This window comes from Microplitis demolitor, chromosome 6 (genome assembly GCF_026212275.2).
Source record: "Microplitis demolitor isolate Queensland-Clemson2020A chromosome 6, iyMicDemo2.1a, whole genome shotgun sequence".
Classification (NCBI taxonomy): domain Eukaryota; kingdom Metazoa; phylum Arthropoda; class Insecta; order Hymenoptera; family Braconidae; genus Microplitis; species Microplitis demolitor.
The window spans coordinates 1,628,267-1,651,610 of NC_068550.1; the positions used below are offsets into that span (position 1 = coordinate 1,628,267).

At 28.3% G+C, this 23,344-nt stretch overlaps 1 protein-coding gene across 2 annotated transcripts; it reads right to left on the reverse strand.

Moving 5' to 3' along the window:
- Positions 1 to 432: 432 nt before the first annotated feature.
- LOC103575721 (TBC1 domain family member 1) lies at positions 433 to 22,729 on the reverse strand. 2 transcript variants are annotated; one of them, XM_008555615.3, is made up of 8 exons: positions 22,051 to 22,729; positions 20,906 to 21,173; positions 19,493 to 19,702; positions 6,956 to 7,294; positions 6,597 to 6,896; positions 6,295 to 6,499; positions 5,333 to 5,990; positions 433 to 5,256 (listed from the first exon to the last, which is right to left on the reverse strand). In XM_008555615.3, exons 2-8 carry the CDS (start codon positions 21,017 to 21,019, stop codon positions 2,844 to 2,846), a joined length of 4,239 nt encoding a protein of 1,412 aa, XP_008553837.1. In that variant the 5' UTR covers positions 21,020 to 21,173; positions 22,051 to 22,729; the 3' UTR covers positions 433 to 2,843. The 2 variants fall into 2 exon arrangements, with proteins under 2 accessions (XP_008553837.1, XP_008553839.1); XM_008555617.2 differs by lacking the exons at positions 19,493 to 19,702; positions 20,906 to 21,173; positions 22,051 to 22,729 and adding an exon at positions 8,804 to 9,280.
- Between the last annotated feature and the right edge of the window lie 615 nt (positions 22,730 to 23,344).

Here is a 23,344-nt window from a genome sequence, read left to right on the forward strand (position 1 = left end):
TTTTTTACTTACTCTCGGTTTTGAATCGTCTGATATTTATTATATACTAATTACTAATTATTAGTACACTTTTCTATTGAACACTTCGGGTTTTTTCGGTTTTACCCCCCACTCTGAGTTCTTTTACTCCTGCTAGGTACTAAATGTTCTCCCACTTTTTATTGCGCATGCGCAGTACGAAAAATTTCAGTAGTGGGGCCGACTCCCGGTCCACTCTCTCTCGAGCTGAAGTTCACGCGAGTCGAAGGCAACCGCTGCCGATTCTTTTACTTTCTCATTAGTACGCAATAATTTTTATTACCAAATTTACATAAATAATATTTGAATTTTCTTCCAATTACCCCAATTTTGAATAATCATTAAATTTTAAATATTACATACTAAAAGGAATGAAAACAAATATTATTTGGTATAATTACTTTATTGAAGACATTCAGATTCACATTATCCATTAAATTGTCAAACATACAAGGATATCAACGTATTTACATATCATACATTTATGACTATAATTTAATTAATTTATTTATTTATTTATTACAATTAATAAACCAGTGATTATTACTATGTATCATAATTAAACATTACCATTTGTAACTAAAAACTACCGAGTACACTGGCCTAATAATTAAGCTGTGGTTTTATTTAACAAAACCTCAGCTAAACAAAAAAAATCTAACATACTCATTATTCATACATTTACGTACCGAAATACAAGTATTACATTCATTATTTTTTTAATTACGTAACTTAAATTTACTTGCAAAAAAAATTATACAAAACATTCTTCAGTACACTAGCTCACATTAAGAGATATCAAAACAAAGCAAAATTTAATTTTTTGAATTTATCTCTAAAAAAGCACTCAATTATTTTAAATATTTTACTAAAAAATCGACTTTTTTAAATTTTTAAATGAAACCAGTTTTGGCAATTTTTATTTTCAAATTCATAATTTTATTTTTTCTCTCAATAAATCTCACAAATTTTTTTTTTAAATAAAATTAATTTTTCAAATTTTTATCACAAATAATATAATTAAAAATACTCATTAATTTTTCTTATCAACTCTATATATTTTATAGTAAACATGTGATTAATGTACCAATTATCAGACGGTATAAATTTAAATACTGTTGTATATTTTAGTATATTATATATCTAGTACCCTTGTGCACTAAATATATGTTTCTGTAAAAAACAAAAAACATTTCCGACATAACCTCCAGCTTTTCACAGAAAACTCGGAGGTTAAAGCTGACTCCGTTGGTAAAACGTCAAAATTTACCAGTCGGTAAGTCAGTACGTGCGAAAAAAAATTTTTACATGCGCATGACGTCACTAAATCAGCAAAGTGGAGTTCTGCGTTACCATCAGCGTGCAATAAAAGATTTATCGTCACATTTGCAGTGCGGTAAAGACAACTTTCTAAGCACGTGTTGCAAAAAATAAGACAAGCCGAAATTTAACATATTTTCCAGTCTTTAAGATAAAATTACACCAAGCAAAAATAATTAAAAATAAAAATAACCAAATTTACGTAATGTTTAGTAAATTTTTTCAATACTAAATATATATATTTGTTTGTACTACTAAGTAAGTTTGTAATTTAACAAAAGTAAGTACCTAATTATTTTATTTGGCAGTACTTCGCCTCTTTAAATGGTAACTACATATATTTTATATATATTTATATATTTATTTACGTTATAATCTTGACTATTGTCCCCGGTTAACAATTAACTATTTCTTTTATATGTAAATATATATATATACTGTAAATATTTTAATATTTGTGTAAATAATCATCTGTTGTTTTTAGTCATTGGCACACTGCTGTAGGAGTTTTTTTTTAGTTTAATTAATCAATTAATTAAACATCAAACGAAAAATTAGCTACGTAATTACGGCAAGACTTTAATTTATTGACACTGCTAACTTTTTTTTAAAAATAAAATCTCATTGATTTTATATTTCTTACGGACATTTTGTGCGATTTAATTATTAATTATTAATTATTTATTACTGTTAAAATTGACATTCGAATATTTAATTTCCTAGAAGGCCGGTATTATTTTTTTTATGGAGAATACTGATTAAAAAAAAATTTCTGATGTATATTCTTAATTAATTTTATAAAAGACTGATTTTAAGTCTAATTAATTTTAATTCTATGATTACTTTCTAATAAATTTATTGGACGCACTTTTTTTTAAAAAAATTAATTGTAATTATAGGCCATTGCCGTTTGATTTAATTCTATTTTACTGATATTTTAATTTGTCAAAATAAATGTTTCTTTTTTTTTTGTAAAAAAAAAGTCATCCAATATATTTATAATATTTTAAAAAATAAGTTTTCAATTTTTATAATTAAACGAAGACATTACTCATGTTTGGTCATAAAAAATTTCTTAAATTATTTTTAAATCAATAAATTAAAACTAAAATTAAATTATTAAGTGAAAAAATAATTTTTAAATTTATCATTTTAAAAAATTTAACTAAAAATCATTAAAAAAAAAACGCTCAATATATTTTTTTTACTGTCTATAAATAGACTACACCCTAGACTATTTTTTAATTCGATCAATAATCAATAAATAATTAAATTAATGTTCCTTCTCCTGCATAATTACATTTTTCCTAAAACTATAACTATAAATTATTAAAAAAAATAATAAAAGAAAATTTTTATGACCAACCTTAAAACCACTGATATTTCTTACACACAAATTCTACTTAAAAATCACTAGATCCTCCATATAAACCTTAAGATTAAATAAAAAAAAGCTCTTATCAATAAATAAATAAAAATTACTCCTCAGAAATAGTTATCATCCGTTATCTGGTAATTATTTCCGACGCATTTATCTCACTGTTACCAATAGTCTCCAAACTCTGGCCCTGGTTCTCAGCCATCGTCGTCAGCGCCATCGCCGGAGTGATCCTGACAGGTCTTATGGACTTTAATTTCGTAGTTCCCCCGTATTTGAAGTTAACGTCACTGCAAGTGTCCAGTGGGTGAACAGTGCCCACCAAACTGCCCACGCAGTCGGTGTCCTCGAGTCTGGTGGTCGGAATTTTTCTTATCGAGCCCAGCTCGTACGCCGACTTTGCGGGTTTTAACTTCATCCTGGCGTTGAGTGGCAGCGAGCTTGACTTTTCTAGTCCCCCAATCGAGTCGATCTTCTTATTCCCCTCGCTCTGTATCACGCTGCTGTCATTTGTACCGCCGACGACTGTGTCCGTCACTTGGATGTCAATATTTACCGTCTTTGGATCATTTTCATCATTATTGTTATTCAAATTATTCATATTGTTGTTGTTGTTATTATTATTTATATTAATACTATTATTAATGTTCGTTAATCCATCATTGTTACGCATCGCCGCTATTTGTGCCCGTTGCTGACGGATATGATTGTGCGAGTTGGCAAAAAACGATGACATTTTTTCTAATTTTGTACCTAAATTAGGCTGACTAAGTGCTGATTTTAATGGATACGGAGGTTCCATTGTGTTCTTCAACAAATTTTTACTCAGCAATTCGTTACCGCGTCCACCGCCAGTCGAATTACTCTTCATGGGTTCATACCGATTGTTGTTGTCCTCAATTATTTTAAGAGGAAACAACCGGGCACTGGAACCAGACATCGACCCGCTGTTGTTACGTCTCTGGGCAAGACTCAGTTGTCCTAGAATACGTCTTACGTCTCCAGGAACTTCAATATCAGTACGGGTTTCAATCAACTGCTGGATAAAAGACCCCAGAGTCATCACAGTCACCTCCAAGCTCCGGTTCTGGGACTCAAGTTTGTGAAGCGATGACTGATTGATAGATCTTTGGAGACTGTTGTTTTCCATGCGCTGTAAATTATTTACCGCGACTTCTAATTGGGACGTGAGGTGACTGTTCTGCTGGACCAGCTGCTTGTTCAAGAGCTCCAGCTTCTCAATGTTCTCAATTTGCGGCTTCACTGACAGCATTTCTTCTTGTAGGACCTGGTATTCGACTCGGTACTCGTTTAACTGACGAGAAATTTCAGTGTCGGGTAAAAAGACGTGTTTCATAACGCGGTCGAGCATCGTTTTGTCTACCGCTGGTACTTTTAACTTCAAGTACTCCATTATTTCTTCAAAACTGTCGCAGAGTAGCAGCTGGTCCTGGTTCTCCTCGAGCAGAGCAAGAGCCACACGGAAAATAACTTCAGAGCTTTCGAGGAAAAGCAAATCAAAGACCCGGGTGACGAATCCCAGAGGGAATTGACTTGCGAAGAGAGTTAGCAGCCATGGAGCCGCGTAGAGAGTCGGAGATACTTCGTGCTTGTCAAAGTGACTGTACACTGAGGGCAGACGGTCATGGAGGAGACGCGAGAGCTGGTAGAGATGCAGTTGCAGAGCAGCCATGTCCGGTAAATAAAGTTTCCGGAGCCCGCGGCGAAACATCAGGTGACGCAGCAGAAAGAACGCCTGGTCCTCGGACATGTGGAGTAGAAGGACTCCGGCGACGAAGCTCAGACCCTGACAGTAACCTACTTCGTGGTCTAGTAGAGAGTAAGCCTTCAGTAAATTAAACAGCGCAAGTTGTCCTGGACCTAGAGCTGAACTGAAGTACGGGTGGTTTGGAAACGTTCGTCCCAAGTCAATCAGAATCGCGTGCTGCTGTGAGGTCAGTTGCTTTAGTAATAAATCATAGGGCGTATTGTAATTAGGAAACTCCTGGGTGTCAATTGGCGGCTGATTGAGACAGAATTGTTCCGCCAAAAATTGCCAGACTTCTCCACGCTTACCTCGCGGGACTCCTTGTTTAATTGCTTGGAGGAGCATTTTACTGTCGCACTTGGTCGATATTCGGGACTGCTTACTCACCAACAGATCCCAGACGTCAATCAACTCCCTGGCACAGCTGCTTAGCTCATCGTACTCCAGCTTCACGCGTTTAACAGTCGCTTCTTCTTGGCGGACACGTAATCGCGTGTTTTCTTTCTCCATTCTTATGAGAATCACCTGTTGATTTATTGCTTTCTTCCAGAGCTCGCGCAATTCTTCTCGTGTTCGTTTTACTGCTGGCGCTGATTGAGTTGCTTTTATACCCGAGTGGGTGTTGTCGCCGTCTCTGACGTCTTGGTCTTTGCCAGGTGTCACCACGCGGTTTAAAATCGCTTGGCGCCAGGAACTATTCGATTGAACGCGGCCGCTGTTGTCTTCAGATTCAGTTGGTGACATTTTCGGTGAATTTCCCACTTTTAGAAATCTATTTTTACATAAAATAAATAGTAAATAAATATTTATATTTTAAATTACAATTTAAAAGTAAGAAAAATACTCACATGTCCATCATTGGACTCTTGGGTCCAGTATTGACAACTAATTGTTGCTCCGGTGAAACTCTCAACGAACGAGGTCGACTAGAATCTGGACTGACATCAGAAATCGAGTTACTGCTCAACCCGACGGGACTTTGACGTTCGCTTCTGGACAATGGAGTCGTCTCGCGAATGTGATGACCCGCGAGATTGAAATCGTCACGGGAGCCCTTGCGCTTCATCAAGTGATCGAAGCTGTTTGTCAAAGAGCGCTTGGCCTTCATGAAAATGGTGCTGCCGACACCGACACTCAAGTACTGGTTCAAAAATTCACTTCGATTTTCGGCGGTGTCGTGGACGTGTCGAGTCTGCTTGGACTCGCAGTGGGCGCGAAGCAGCAGCATGAGGAATTGATTTTGCTCACGTAGACTGAACTCGCGGCCAGAACCACCCGCTGTCTCGGCACCCTTGTACTTAGTGACGACTATTTCTTGCTCATCTTCGGGCAACATCTCGAGACGTGAGAATATTATTGACTGGACGCGGCGGTCGTTCTGACCTTCTATCTCCTGGCAGAGTTTGTTGTACCAGACCATGGGACAGTGCTCGCATGAGAATACTTGGTGACGCTCTTTTTTTGTACTATTGCCGTGACATGTTGCTATAAACGCTTGTGTTATGGCTGTAATTAAATTACATTTATTTATTAATTAATTAATTAAGATTAAGTCAACTGATAGCTCATGATAAACTAATTAAAAAATTGTGGAAAATAAATTTATGATAAATATTAAAAGCTTATAGGTAATTTTTTTTTAACCTCGAGTTCAAGTTCAAGAAAAATGAATTTTTGTGAAATTTTTATGTACAAAATTAAATTCAAATTTTTTTGAATTTAAAATTAAATTAATAATTTAGCAATAAATCCCAAGTAAAAAAAAATGTCTCGAATAAAAAAAAAAAATGATAATTTATTCTCAGCTTACCACCAACTAAATCATCAGCAACAGAAGCCGACTGGCACTTGAATATATACCCAACAAATCCATCAGTGTTAACTTCACGGCAAATAAAACCAAAGTGTTCTGGATTCTTCAAGCCTTGAACGCAGCTCGCGATGTCTTTAAGCTGTTTGTGAAACAAAACTTGCTTTCTATCAGGACTAATAAGTCGCAAATCATACCGTCCGACCTGCAAAAAACAAATAAAAAACAACTAATTAAACACATACTTTCATTTAAATTACCATAAAAATAAAACAACTAAGTGAGAAAAATATTTGTCATACCTGAAACAGCATAGTGCGATTGTGATCCTCGTTTCCTTTGGACGACTCTCTCCTCGGTCCCAGCACGCTTCCAGTAGAAGCCGCTCTACTTCTCATCATTTCTGGCGGTGGCATTGTCGAGCGGCCTTTTTTCGCCGGACTCTGTTCGCTTTCCTGTCCCTCGTCCTTGCTAGCAGGCACCGGGAGAGACTCCACCGAGCCTCCTAGTGGCACCGCCATTCCCAGAGGCGTCGATGGCGAAATTATGCTTCCATTTCCCAATACATTGTCCGTACTCCCGAGCTCGCTCGTCACCGAGTCCTATAAACCCAAAAATTAAAATTTCTCGTCACCGGAAATCAATAACTCGAAAAACTTACGCCGCTGTTACGTCGGTTTTCATTTGAATCGCTGCTGGTCGGTGGATTTTTCAACTGCTGACACTCAGCAAGCAAATTACTGACCGTAGACTTGGACTTTTCAAGACCATGGGCTCTGAACTTGACCATAGCATCGTCGATAAATGTCTCTGGTACTTTCTGATGTGATAATTTAATTTTACCCACGTAAAGTACTTCGAAGAAGTGCGAAGAACTTGGCGATATGTCCGCGCCAATGCTCAGTGCAGCTGCACTGCTATTTGATCTCTGGAGATCACGGTCCCTGTCGGGCCGCGTCACTGACGACTGTTCTTTCATTGCGCTAAATAATTCTTGTACCTAGAATTTGAATAAATAATTGATTAATAAATAAATAAATAAATATATAAATATACTAATGGTAAAAATAAATTTCTGATGATTTTATGATAAACAAAATAATTTCGCAACTTTGGATTTTGTACATAAAGCAGATTCAAGGCTAGACTAAAATAAATTGTTCAAATGGATTTTAAATAAGCGAAGGAGAGACGTATTTTAAAAACTTAAAGGCGTTTTATTTTTTTGACAACAAAAAAAAATGGGTTTAGTTTTTATTGGGTGTCCTATTAATCGAGTGGTACTAGACCTTTAATTAACACACGAGTACGCTGTTGTAAAGCTGGTCAAGTGATCAATATTTTATTATATAGAGATTGCAAAAAAGCTAGACTGTTTTGCGGCAATTGCTGACACGGAAAAAAAATCATAAACTTACGGGCTTCTGATCCAATTATTTAAGCGCTTAATTATTATTATTATCGGACAGAGTTGACGTACACATGGCCAACTATTATATCATTTATTTTATCACCAGATGTTAGCAACAGGATAAATTTATTATTGTTGTTCTCATATATTTTATTAACTAAATTATTAATGATTGTTTTTCGTGAAAATATTTATTTTTCTGACGTAAATAAATTTATTTTTTTATTGAGAAAGAGGGCTAAAGTTTGCTGATGTGTCAATTAGTGGCATGGATGATAAATTCAAAATCGATAGTTATTAAAGAGAAATTAATAACTTTTTTTTTTTGCACTAAGATTTGATTTACGAGTTTTAGCACTCGAGTAAATGATTTGTGAGATCACTTGTTTCCTGACGTCAAATAAATTTATCAGTTCTTTATTTTTGATGGATAGTTTGGAAATACGTCATGAGGATTTAAATAGGACATTATTATTATTATAGATAATTTTGATTTTCCAAAAAACGAAAATTGTTTTTAGTGAAATTCAAAATTTTAATTACAGAGTAATTGAGATATTAATTATCTACTCATTATTTGAGTAAAGTAAAAATAATTATTGAATTAATTATAAAAAAAAATTTTATCTCTCACGTGTTCAATCTTAAAAAAAAAAATTAATTAACTAAATAATTTCTCCATAATCTAAAGTATTTTAATTAAAAAACACAAATAAGAGATAAAGAGTAAAAAAAAATAAAAGTGAATGCTTTGAAATTCCTCGTCGTTAAAAACAGCATATACAAATTTAGAAACAGCAGTAAATATTTCTAGCTCTTGTACAACCCGCCGTTTAAAATATTTGTAAAGCGAAAAAAAAAAAAAAAAAAAAATTAAGTACTTGATTTAATAAATTTATGAAGAGCAAAAAAAATATGTTTATAGTTTGAGTTAGATAACAATAAATAATTATCGTAATTGATGATTAAACGTAAGTAAAAAATCTATTGATTGACCCTAGGTCATTTTAAAATTGATTGCAATTAGCATTAATATTGCCGGAAGAAGTTTAATACCGCGGGTGACAAAGTTCAAGATCAGATCGTTGTCCAGCTTACCGATCCTCTTTTGCTAATTGCGAGTTTGCTCGCATCACTTATAGATGTTCGTGTGACATAAGGACTAGATGATACTATCGGTGCTGATATCATTTTTGTTACAAAAAAATATAACTGTTATTATCCATAAATTATTTAAAAAATTAATTGTCTTATTTTTGTATCACTCATTATCACTGTCCTTTTAAAACCATGAGTTATTTTTTCAGTCATTTGAATTTAAAATCACAATAAAATATCACGTGTAAATATTAGTCACTATTATTTTAAATTAATTTTTGTTTTGTTTTATTATAAAAATATTAAGTTGTTATATAAAAATAGCCGATTAAATAAAGACGAGGCCTGGCATCTCGAGCTCCGGACCCGCGAGTAGTCACTGAGTACTGAGTATAAGTACTGAGTATCAGTAGACTTTGGTATTCTGTCGTGTACTGATTGCGAGTATAGGAACGGGCTGGGTTGCGTGTACGTGCTTCTGCTCACTCATATCAAACTTCTCGCGAGTGGTATAGAACAGAATGAGCGGAGTAAAGAGAGAAAGAGGGAGAGCCGGAGGTAACAAAAAATATAAATAAAAAATTTTAAATATATGATGATAAAAAGGAGGAGGAATCATGAAAAAATTAACTCAAGGTCACTACTCTAGAATTATCCGGTTTATTTAGAATATTTAATTTGTTTTTTTTTTTTTTAATTATTTATTCTAATTGTCACTTAAATTTAAATATTTTAGATTTTACTTTTTTTACGACTATTTTGCTTTTAAATATTTACAGTAACCAATAACTTAATTTGTAAATTTTTTAATTGAATAAATTTTTTCAAACCCGTTATTTCGAATTTTAAATTTGGTTATGAGTAGAAACACGTGTAATTTTAAATACCTGTGGTTTTTTGTTCGATTTATTATTGAAACTATTCCTGATGGGCCACGTGCTGAGTTTTGTAAAAAGACTCGCAATTTATACCGAACCGACCGAACCCAAGAAATTTTGTCAGTATGATGTCAGTGCTACCCTCTTATGACGAACTACCTCCACTAGAAAGCACTGAGGGGATGGGGGACACCTGATAAGACAAAGGACTCAGGGACTCAAGGACCTATCGGCACGTAGCCGATGAGGCCCGAAAAGTCCGCAAGATGTCAACTCATTATCATACTTTCAAACTTTTCTATCCTTAATTATCGAACAAATTTCGATCACTTGTCAAATTTATTCACTAAATTTATATCGAGCTCGGCTTACATTTAATTTATGAAATTTTAAAATTGAATATTTTAAGCGCGAGTTCAATGATCTAAGATTTTTAAATTCTTTAAAATTTATTACTCTCAAACACTTTTCTCATAAAGTAAAAAAGTTTAAAACTTATAATTGAGTTGTTAAGAATCTAGAATAATTTAAGTCTAATTAAATTTAAATGTTTTTTATTAAAAGTTTTTTTTTTCTCAAAAAAATTGATGACACAGAAGTTAGCCGACATTTAATAATTTTTGGATTTTTTTTAAAATGACAAATTATAAAAAAAAAATGTTTGAAAAAAATGCACCTATAGCTTTTTTAATTTTCTACATGTGCATATTTTTATTTTTTTTTTTTTTGCAATTATTTTGTTAAAAAAAAATCGGAAACTTGTTAATAGTCTGCTGGCTTTAGGATCATTGAAGTTAGCCGACGTCTAACAATTATAGAATTTTTTTTTAAATGATAAATTATAAAAAAAAATATATTTGAAAAAAATGCACCTGTAGTTTTTTTAATTTTCTACATGTGCATTTTTTTGGTTTTTATTTTTTTGCATTTGATTTATTGAAGAAAAAATAAAAAAATTAACTGTTAACTTTAGGAGCATAAAAAATTGTCATATTTAAATAAAATATTTAAAAAAATTAATTTTTAGTTAACAAGTAAATTTGTAAATTTTAATTATTTAAGTAAAATATTTATTTAATTATTTAAATAATTAAAGATAGTAAATTTGTCGCGTGACACTTAGTAAGATTATAGAAGTTCATGAGCTGACGCAGTCTTCGGGCGAAAGAAAAAAAAAAGTATACAATAAGCCCTTGGGGGCTTTGACAAAATCAACAGACCGTAGTTGAACACGTTATCGAACCACTCCCTTGTATATTTCTATGGTCAGTGGCCTCTTACAAAACCGTAATGATAAATTTAACGACGTAGTTTATAATTTTCATTATTTTCTATGCCTCGCTTTCATTTTTTCTATCACAACTCTTATCACTTATCGGCATCACAATTACTATTTTCATTGCAACAATCCAACAAATAACTCCTCATTTTAAAAACTACATACACTAAAGACATAAAGGGGAAAATAAATCTCAAGTAATGCAGGGTAAAGTCGACTCTGAAATCTGACAAAGTTTAAAATACCTCGCGCTAAAGTTTTAAACTTTTTTATTTTATTTTATCTGCGTTATGCTTTCCTATGCTCGATATTTTCCCTTCCTCTACCTCTTCTCTTCTCTATTCTAATAACTATTTTTAAAAACTATAGCTGACCTGTTTTTTCACATCAGAGCTAAAATAACTTTCCAAAAGTAATATTTATTCGATAAAACTTTTAGATTGATAATTATTATTTTTCAATTATTTTAATATAAGTATATATAACTTCAAAGTACTTTTGATAAATTGATACAGACATCTCTATAAATATTGTGTCAATAAACAGCTTTATATATTTATATTTAAATTTGGAATAATTATTTACTCTTGACTTAGTAAAAATATTTTTTTATGTTTCAGTTAAAAGTTAAGATAATTAAGCGATCGTTAAATATTACAAAGATCACTTAGTTATTATTATTATTATTATTATTATTATGCTGATAATTATAAACGATCTCATCTGACCAACAAAGTCTCATCCATTATTCTACAAGTAATCACATCATAATTATTCATCACGCCTCGTTTATATGAAGAGAAGGCGGGAATTTAACTTGTCTGTTTAATTTAATATCGACAAAAACACTCAGATATTAACTTAATCTCAAAAATATATAAATTAGTTTTAAAAAAATTGATCGCCTAAAAAAAAAAAACGATTAAAATTTAATTAAAGTCAAATTTCTAAAAAAAAAACTTGATATTATTATTATTATTATTATTATTATTATTATTATTATTATTATTATTTGTATTATTTTTTTGTTCACGTAAATTTAAATTTATTCAGTTAAAAAAATTAAATTCAGGGCCGGGTCATGTCTGAAACTGGGACTACAAATTATATTGCGAAATTACAATTGTTCTTGATGGATATAGAATAATATTATTATTTTTTTTTATTTTCTACTTGATTTTATGTTAAATTACATGATTCCTGCTCGTACTGAAGTCTGCAGAATACTGAGAATTATTAATGTACGTGGGATGACAGGCCGTGAACTTGATTTTCCTACTTCGCGATACTTGACAATCTATCATTTTTATTTATTCACGAGAATAAAAAAGATAAGAATATTTAATGATCCAATCGACTGCTTTACGTGACGTTCAAGTATTTTTTTATGATTTTTTTTTCTTTTTTATTGATATGAATTAAATTGACGGTAAAATTTTTTATTTGAATTTTTTATTTCAAGCATAACTTCGTCGCTACCCCATTTTTTATAGTCAATCGATTAATTATTTATTTGCTTAGTGATAGCTCTTTTAAAAATTTTTTTCATATATTTACCAAAGTATTACTGCCATATATATACATAGATTTTCAGGTATATGTAAGTAGATCAATGGATATCATAATTATACAGTTTCAATTTCATAAATATGTTTTTTAATTATATATTACAATTTATAATTATTATAAACTGTACATATTAATTATAGAATCAATTAATTAATATATTTAATTTTAATTTTTTTGCATTATAAATTTAAATATTCATCAAAAAATTATGAAAAATATTCATATCATTTATTGTTCTTTCACTTTATAAGTTTACTATTTTATATATATATATATGATTTCATTAAAAAATTTTGTCTCAAGATACTGATTTGTATTTTTGAATTGACAGCGACAAGATTCAAAATCAAATCCAAGGGGTTGCAATTTTTTTTTTTAAATAAAATAAATGACAATTAATTTTACAAAATATTATACTAAATGTATATATATATGAAGTTTAACTAATTAAATTTTAACATACATTTGTACAAATTTCATATAAATTTTAACTGATGCCGTAAATGACAAGGACTTGGGTTCGAACCCAGAAGACTGCAATTTTTTATTAATAAAAAAAAAAAAAAAATAATAATTTTTTGATTTATTTTAAAGAAATAATTGAATTATTTAATGTAAAAGAAATTATATAATTTGAATAAATTACTGAATATTAATTATAAAAAAAGTAGCAATAAATAACTGTCTGTCATACGTCATTGTTACTGCTATTATTATAATTAAAATTACAATTATATTATTATTGTCGTCATAACAATGATGTTGGTCATGATGTAGATCCAAAATAAACCGCCAACGCGTGCGTGCACAAGTACGCGAACATGAACGCGAATGAGTGCATTTACGTAAGAATAAAACAACTACAGAACACAATTTCACATAAGTATAGGTACGTACTTAAACAAAAAATAGTGTAAGCTTATGTAAGAAAAAGTCGTAACGATCTTCTCCTTTTAAAAATGCAAGAAGTTAAATACTAGGAAAAAAAAAAATGGTTTTATCTAAAAAAAATAATTGCCGAGTACATGACGACCCAATTGCATGCATTTTTATTCGATGTGTTAATTTATGTTCCCCTTCTTATCGAGTTAAGGTAAAAAAAAAAGTAAATGATAGATTGGATTAAAATAAAGGTGAAATTAGAACGGTTTCACAGGCGCGATATGGAAGACCTGAAGAAAATCTCTCTATTCATCAACCCACTTTACTACTTAACTTTAAAACCTCTCTGCATATACATGGGATTAAACTTAATGTCTGTAGATATACATACATATATATATATATTTTTTTTTTTATACAAAATACGCATGTGAAATAAAGGCAAGTTGATTTTTAAAATACAAATTGGAAATAAGAAATAAATAATTTATAAAAAAAGTTGGCAAAGGAAACAAGTGGATGTAGAACATGGCGCGATTTTATTCTACATGTTCTCATTGCATGGAAGAATTTTTTAATTGTTTATATATTTAATGATTATGTAGAGTAATTAATATATTATAATTTATACGCCATAGAATTTTTTATAAATAAAAATAAAAATTTATTTTCTTTAATTAAAAAATTTTTTTGTGATAAAAATTAATAAATATGAAAATTTATGACGGAATGATTTTATGATATTTTGAGAACTGACTCATAAAAATTATTTTTAGACAAAAAAATTATTTATCATACAAAACAACTAATTTTGTTAAATTTGACGTTTAAAATTTTTTAAGACAAATTTTATCAAAAGTTAATTTTTAAAAAAATTAATAAACATAATTATGATAACCAGTTTTTTGAAAATTAATTTTTAAAGCTAAAAAAAAAAAGAAAATCTCATTAAAGTAAAAAATAATTAAAACAAAATTCAATTGTAAAAATTAATTACGAACAAATTAAATAATTTTTCCAATGATTTATTATAAAAAATAAAAAAATGAATCAGGTTTAAAATGGCACTCAAGGTCAGGTTTAAAAAAATTCATTAAATTTATTTGAACTGTAAAAAAAAATTGTCGACTGGTAGAATTTAGTTCTCATAGCAAACCGGATGACCTTTTTTTCCCCTATCCCCTATTCCCCGTTGCAGTAAGTAAAGATTGTTATCCTCGATTTAAAACTCAGAATCACGGAGAACTTATGCAAAGTACATTGATGTACATAATACATTTACAAATAAAAATAAACACACACGCACACATTATTTTACAAGACTACTCACTTTGTAACGAGAATCTGTATATTACACGAGTACGTTAAACCCTATTTTTTTAAACATTCCCAGCATTCAAAAATATATATACATATGCATAAAACAACTTAATAACTTTCTTTTAATTTTTATATAATTACAATTATAAAAAATAGTAATAATAAAATATAAATATTAATACTGCACAGCACTCACGTAAAAAAATTATCACTTTACTTTGGAATTATTTAAATTATTATCACTAGTAATGTTAAAAAATTTTTTATTAATTGTGTCCATTTGTACGATTGTAAGTCGACTGATTTTTAGTGGCAATGTCGTTTTACTGCCGTACAACCAAGACGTTGAGGACGAATTTAATAATAGTTTAACATTAAATCTATTTAACAGTACAACAGAGCATGAGCATTTGTATATATAAACATGCAATGCTCATCAATATATACATATATATATATATATATAATCTATCAACTTACATATTCAAGTGCATGTGCAAAAACAACTTGCAATAATGATTGGCTATTTGATTCTTCAAGAGTGGAGAGTTAAAATCATTTGATTGGTTTGTTATTTGTATGTGTTAAATATATATGTATATACATGTAGATAGATATATGTGTAATGAGTGTCATTTGAGAATATGTAAGTTGAAAGAGCCAACAAACAAGAGAAAAATAAATGCTAATGCTTTTAAATTCAAACTATACGTGTTTACTTGACTTAAAAAATATCCATTGCAATATGAATGTATATAGATTTATATATTTATGTGCGGAGGTATAACACACGTGTAATATGTGATTTATAAAACAAGGTGCATGTTACTTTATATATATACTAAGACTAAGAATTGAATGCATGCGTGATATGCTAACTTTTATTATCGATGCACGTTGAGTTCAATACTCTTATCGGTTTCATGGAATTATTACCACTAATTTACATGACGAGGACCATTTTATGGATTTATGATAGCTGTGTTTTTTTTTTAGGCAGGCAATTAAAAATTTACTAAATGGATTGCGGTTTTTGTTTAATGTTAATAATTCTGAAGTTAACAATTTTGGATTTTTTTTTCCGACGAATTTATTGCAAAAAAACAAAAAACCAAAAAATGCACATGTGGGAAATGAAAAAAACTGTAGGTGCAATTTTTTAAAATATTTTTTTTTTAGTAATTTATGGGTTTGAATGAAATCCGAAGTTATTAAACGTTGGTCAATCAGTGTCAAAAATATTACGATACTTGTTTACGTTTTTAATTATTTTCATTACTTTTTTTTTGTTAATTATGTGAATGAAGATCGTTTGTTTGATAAAAAGATTAAGATTTATGAGTTTATTTTTGTTATTGAAAATTTTATTTATTATGTAACAGTAAGGAAAGTCGATTAAATTCGAATAAATAATTAATAATTTTAATTTTTATGTTTTTTTAATGAAGTGGCTTTGGATGAGTTAATTATGATAATTATAAAGTCTTTTGTGGTCTGGAAAAAAATAAACTTTTAAAAATTTTTTTATAATTAATTATTAAGTGAGTAAAAAGTCTATTAAAAGCTCTGGAAATAGTTAGGAATAAATTAAATGAATTTATGTAATGTAATTAATAAACTGAAGAATAATAAAATAAAATAAATCAATAAATCATTAAACAAGTTATTTAATTTATCTCTTTATGGTTTTGCAATTCTTCCGCTCGAAACGCGATAATTTACGTATGACAACTAGTACCTACTGTGCAATTTATAATATATTGCGGACTGTTAATTAGACTGTATTGATAATAGCCGACAATCCGGTCAAAATAATCTAGAATCTAAATTTTTAACTCAATAACTATTTTGTGGTTTCGTAATCCGGCTTCATCCTGCTGCTAATATTTTTTTTTATGTACAATACTGTCGTGTACTCTGTACTTCTACCGGCTTTATCACATGCAATATAAAATTTAATGCTTATTCATTACGCACCGCTACTGACCATGCTCGTGTTTTTTTACTTTTACATAAAAAAAAAAATTCTTATTGCTCACCAGTAGGGTCAGAATTTTTACTTTGATTTAAAATCAACCAATAATAAATAATGGTGTCGAATTTTTGATATTACGGCAAAAATATTGGTCGTATAAAAAAATTTTTCAAATAAAAATTGTTCAAAATTTAATTTTATAAAAAAAATGTCTCTTATAATTTTGTCTTAGGACTAATAAAAAAGCCGTAATTTCAAAATTTGGATTTTCATAATTATCAAAAATTTGATTCATTCATTATGAATCTTAATTTTGGAATTCCGGTAAAAATATTGGTCGTATAAAAAAATCATAAGAGACATTTTTTTTAGAAAATTAAATTTCCTACAACTTTTGTTTAAAAACTTTTCTGATAAGACCAATATTTTCGCCGTAATATTAAATATTTGAACCATTCATTTCGAAAACAAGGCAACAATTTTGTCCCTACTCATGAGTATAATAAAATAAAATATATATTATTGTCTCTGTACAATACGTAATAATAATTATAATGTAACAAGTTTCCAATAGCTTTCAATTCCTTTTAATTCGATTATTCAAGATTTTCATAAAAAAAAAATATTGATGATAATTAGCGTTAATATAAACTTATTAAATCAATTTTTATTAATTGACAATAATAAAATATTGACTTTCAATAAGTACCTTGAGGTATTCTATTAATAGATTAATTAATTACTTGATCTTAATTGAATACAAAGTATAATGAAAAAAAAAAAAAAAAAAAAAAAAAAACATTCAATTGAATTACATTTTCATTAACTAATAAATAAAAATGTCAATGCGGCATTTGGCGAGTACGTAAAATATATATCAGTGTTTTCAATTTACTTGGCAACTTTCAATGACTTAGAAAGTTATTGTAAATATAATAATAGTAAATTTAAAACAACTGACATTAATTGGTACGCGGAAAAATACTTTTACTATTTATTGATATTTATAATAATATAGAGTAAACAAAATTTGAATTATTTGTCAAAACAAGAATTTTCTTAAGTTTTACGATTATATTTTTGCGTTTCAAGATCATACGTGACGTTAAATGTACATATTATTTATTTATTAATAGTCCGTATGAGTAAGTTTTTAATGTTGACTACAACATATTAGTTTTTTTTTTTTTTTTTTTTTCAAATATCAAATTCACTTTTGATTAAAAAAATAAAACTACTCCTTTTAATTTATTTTTTTATTAATTTTGTATTTTTTTTTTCCTACTGTACACAAAAAATAGAGTAAAAAAAATGGATCTTTAAATTTTCCGGCTCGAAATTAGACAAAATAAAAATGTAATTTTGAAAAAAACCTACAGGTGGCGCAGCGAATTATTTTTAGCCGTAAGATGGAAGTTAAAAACGCTTACATAATTACCACACTTCAATCTCCATATTTATTTAGAGTAATAGTCATCAATAATGAATTAATGACAGACAAATTAAATCTGAAGCTCAACTTGTTAATTAGCATCAATTAGCTTTAGGAAATTTTCAGAATAAATGAATCTATTTTGTTACAAAACGATCTAAATAACAAAACTAGTCTGCGTGGCGTGGACTTTCAAAGTTGGCCATCAGTTCACGTGTGAAGTGTGTGCTGAACACGTGTTTCTATTTTGAGTAGCAACGAATCGGGACAGACTATAAGTAGATGAAGATAGGTCAAAGAGCTAAGCCAAGAAAATTGTATCATCAATTTAATGGTGATAGATGTCATTACAGATAATACCCTACACGCAATTCAATACCATTCGATACAATTAAACTCTGGTATACAGAACAGTATATACCAACAACTAAACCGATATCGACAGTAATATCTAGACATTAATTTATATCAAACACGACATGTGCATTCCGCTAACGACTTCAATGTTAAATAATAAATAAATAAAACATTCTATCTTTAAATCCATTAAATTCTACATTTCAATCATTTTTTCCTTCACTTAAATTGCGGGTAAAAAATAATACCACAGAAAAATTAATTAATTAATTAAATAATAATAAAAAAAAAAGTTATGACATATATTTATTAATCTGTCGCAATTTGAAATTATTTGCAAACTCTTCAGGTTGTAATTAAAAAAAATCTGATGTAATAAAAATGTTGTAATTTATAATAATTACATAATTAATTTTTATTTTTATTTAAAAAATTAATTAGTCTTCATTGAGATTTTAAATTTAATATTGAGCGGTAAAAATATAATTTTTTAAGAATTATAGGAAAAATAATGGAGTTAATTTAAATATTGTACTTGGCAATGTTAATATTTAAATTAACAAGTTGCCAAACTGTCTAGCACTGTTGAAAATTCTATTTCTACTTTGACGAACAAGAGGCGGGCAGATGGACGTCCCATCATCAAGTCAAATAATCTCATTCACGTTTACATTTAATGCAATGCAATGAAAAGTATCTATATGAAGAGGATTTTAAAAAGATTATATAAACGCGTGGTACAATCAATGAGAACAATGTAGATTCTATTAAAATGGCAGCAAACGTCAACAAGAGTAACACGTTGATAGTGATAAATCGAAGGACGAATTTTATAAATAAAAAAATAAACTGAAAGTATAAATATAGCAGGAAGCAATTTAAACGCTCGTGAAATTATTTAATTTTTATAAATATAAAATTATTTAATGCTTGTATATGTATATGTATAAGTATGAATATGAATATGAATATAAATTGTGTTAAATATATTACTTACAGTCTCCGCATTCTCAACCTTGAAGAGATGATAATAATAGAGTCCGTCATCTCCTTTAATAAGGTAGAGGAAATTGCCACCCTTGGAGTCTTGGGAATTCGCTGAAAGCGGTTGCGGCTTCGAGGTACCTGTTAGCGAGTGCCTAAACAAAGGCTGCTCCTTGTCATTTGTGTATGCGGATATGTATCCTGACGCTACCAACAGATTTACCTGGGAATTCATATATTTTTTTTAGGATTACTCGGATTTTCATTTTTCTACAGACGACTGTCGGTCAAAAATAAGTTTGCATTGGAATTTTTTCAAGTTTTTTTTTTTTTTTTTTTTTTTTTTTTTTTTTTTTATGAACTAGGCATTCAGATTTATGAAAAATTTATGACAATGAATATAAATATGTGAAAGTTATTTACGTAAAGAATTAAGTTATTTTTTATTCTCACTGAATAATTAATATTTAAGTAAATAATTAATTAGACTAGTTATTTTTATTTAAATACTAGTTATAAATCAAAAATTTTAAATATATAATTAATGTCTTCGGTAATAAATCTTAATTTGAAAATAAAAAATAAAAATTCTCATACTTTATCAGCAAAAAATTGTTTTTGCGTAATCAACTAAATGCAAAATGTGAAAATAACTACATTAAAGTAATAAAATTAAGTATTAAGTATTTATGTATGTACTGTACGTAAAGAAGTATGAGAAGGACGTTTAGAGATAAAGAATTTTATTGTCCGGTAATTTTTCATGGTCTCATACAAAAGTGAATTGAAAAAAAAAAATAAAAATAAAACCACAATATATAAGTCTTTTAAAGACATGCATACATACATGTTTAGGTTGTAAATTATCATTTTGCAGCGGTGATTAAGCGTTTGGTAGAGCGTTAAAAATTTAAAAAAAAAAGTGAGAGTTATTTAGCTGGCCGATGCGAACAAGATAAGCACGAAATTTTCACTTTACACTTTTAACTGTCACTGCTTTTTATTTTTTATTTCATAAATTGAATTATCTACTTCATAAAAAAAAATATACATATATATATGTATATAAATAAATCTTAGATTATAGATTAAGTAGAAAAAAATAGTTCACGCGATAAGAAAAAATAATTCAAACAAAATACTCCAAACTATAATTATTATTGTTATTTTTTTTCATGACTTGACCTTAAGAGGGTGGCTTTTATATAATATATGTCTACTGTAATTTTAACGACATAAATAAAAAATATAAGTGGTCTGAGTTGTTAAAATAAATATTTGGTTAATAACAATAATTATTTATTATTTATTTACTGCTAAATTGTTGACGAAATATTAAAATACTTTTAAGTATTATCTTTGACAGAGGTATATTTAAAAAAAAAGAAAAAAGGAAAGGTAGTAAGAAGGAAGCAGTGAAACGTACCCTCTCGTGATTACTTCGGCGTTTTATTTCTTTCGTGATCCATGGCAACATCGGGCTGCTAAATCGGCGATCTATCGCCGTGGATCCTAGATAGATTGCTGGTACGTGCTTCATACTTTCTCGTGAGGGTATTGCGTGACTGTAGATTATTATTTAACCAACTTGTACCATATAATACCACTTTTAGCCCGAACTTTTTGGCAAGTCGAGCACATGAGTTCCTTTACATCTTTAATTTTTTAGTCGAGTACTTTCATTTTTTAGTCAACTGTAATTTTTAAAATTATTTTATAATTTTATTTTTAAATGAAAGGCGGGAACTTGTGCCCAGTAATTATTCAAATTATTTACACAGTTCTAATTAATAATTAAAAATTCACTAGTGATTTTTTTCCATGACTGAAATTTAAAATTTAAAAAAGGGAAAATTAAAATTTTTAATTAAATATTTGAATATTTAAAAATAAATATTAAATTAATTTGAAAAATAAGTTGATTAATTATTTATCTAGAATTTAAAATAAAGTTACTCAATATCAACTGTCATAATTCATAAATTAGTAAACAAGATTTACTCTGACAATTAAATATTTAAAGAAACATTAAAAATTTTAAAAGTTACTAAATTTGTACCTTGACTAAAAATAATTATCTACAAAAAGCCATTAAAATTATTATTAGTATTAATGTTATTCTCAGTATACATTTTTTTATCACTACATTAATAAAAAAAATAATTTTTATACTTAATCGTTACTTATATTAAAGATAATAGTAATATGATAATATTGTAAAGATAAATCCATATCAAGTCAAATATTATTACTACTAATACTTTTTTTTAACCTTTTAATATTTAGTTATCTATTTAAATAAATATAATTAATATGTCTTGAATAATTACGAGTGTGAATGTCCCAGACATCAGACAAATTTAAAATTATTAATAGAGTAAATAAATAATAAATGAAAATTTAAAAAAAATGCACATTTAAAAAATTGAAAAATTGACAAGTGCATTTTTTGTAAATATTATTTTATCAATTATTTACTATATTTATTTGTAATTTTAAATTTGTCAGTCTGCTCCATTCACACTCGTATATAAATAAATAATAAATATAAAAAAAAAATTTAGTACTTACAAATAAATAATAACTTTACTTGACAATAAAAAACTGACAACTGACAATTGTATTTATAAATTGAAAAAATATGTCACTGAGGTTTTCGCGGTTATTCAAACGGATGTTATATTTTTATATTTATTTTAAGTATTATTATTATAAGTAATTATTTTATTTTTAATCAACCATTTAAATCTTCAAGTGTCGATTCAATGGTAACTTGAAATGAAATAGTTATATATATAATGATGACGGTGATGATAATTAACAAACACAAGCCATTTTGCCACTTCACATACACGTAAGTAAATAAATAAAATAATATAAGATATTACTTCACACTTGATGGATGTTATGGATGATTGATAATTATTGTTTACAGTATTTTTTCGTTTAAACTCGCGAAGACAATGATTTTAAAATCTGTAGGGACAGTATTTGTTTTATTGACTTTTAGTTGTTGTTATTGATGAGTTTTAGGTACTAGTTGGATTATGTTATATTAAGGAATGTCAAGACTCGAAATACATAAGAATGCCTTTCAGACGATGTAGGATTTGTACTGGAGAAAGGTGTACGTTACATACACATACCACATACTTGATAACTTTCTGGATTATAGATCGGGTTTTTGAATCTACTGCACTGACATCTGCAAGTCGCGGCTGAATTAATTCAATTGCTGGAATTTTTTTTATCTCTCGTTGTTAAAGTATGATCAGAAATTTTAATTATCAGCATTAAAATAATTTTTATTAATTAATTTAAATTTATCTAAAATTTAAATTTTTTGAGCGCGAAAATTTTGAAGAAGACATTGGTATTATTTAGTTGGTGATTAAATAAATTTTTTTAAAAACAAATGTTAAATAATTAATTAAATTTTAATTATAAAATTTGAGTAATTGTGAATTCTGATGAGTGTGAATGTAGCTGAGGTATTTTTTAAATTTTTGAATAAATAAATTAAATGTAAGTAGAATAAAAATTTAAAAATGCGCACTTAGATCCATGAAAAATCTATACGTGCATTTTTTTAAATTTCATTATTTTAAATTATTTATTTATTCATATAAAATTAAAAAAATGTCTCATGTCTGCTATATTCACTCATATTCTGGAACCAATCAACTGTTTCCTAAAAAAACATAATAATCAGTACAATTTTCATATGCAATTCAAATTTATACATTTATATATAAGTATAACGTAATTGACAGTTACAATTTTTATATCATAAATAAAAAAATATTATATATATATAAATGTAAGTATAATTATTATGAGAATGAGATTTTATTTTTTAATAAAA

Coding starts and splice junctions, on each gene's coding strand:
- LOC103575721 (XM_008555615.3), bottom strand. CDS start 21,019: ATGAAGCACGTACCAGCAATCTATCTAGGATCCACGGCGATAGATCGC. Junction 6,897..6,955: donor AAAACCGACGTAACAGCGGC/GTAAGTTTTTCG, acceptor TTGGGTTTATAG/GACTCGGTGACGAGCGAGCT. Junction 5,991..6,294: donor TGCTGATGATTTAGTTGGTG/GTAAGCTGAGAA, acceptor ATTTAATTACAG/CCATAACACAAGCGTTTATA.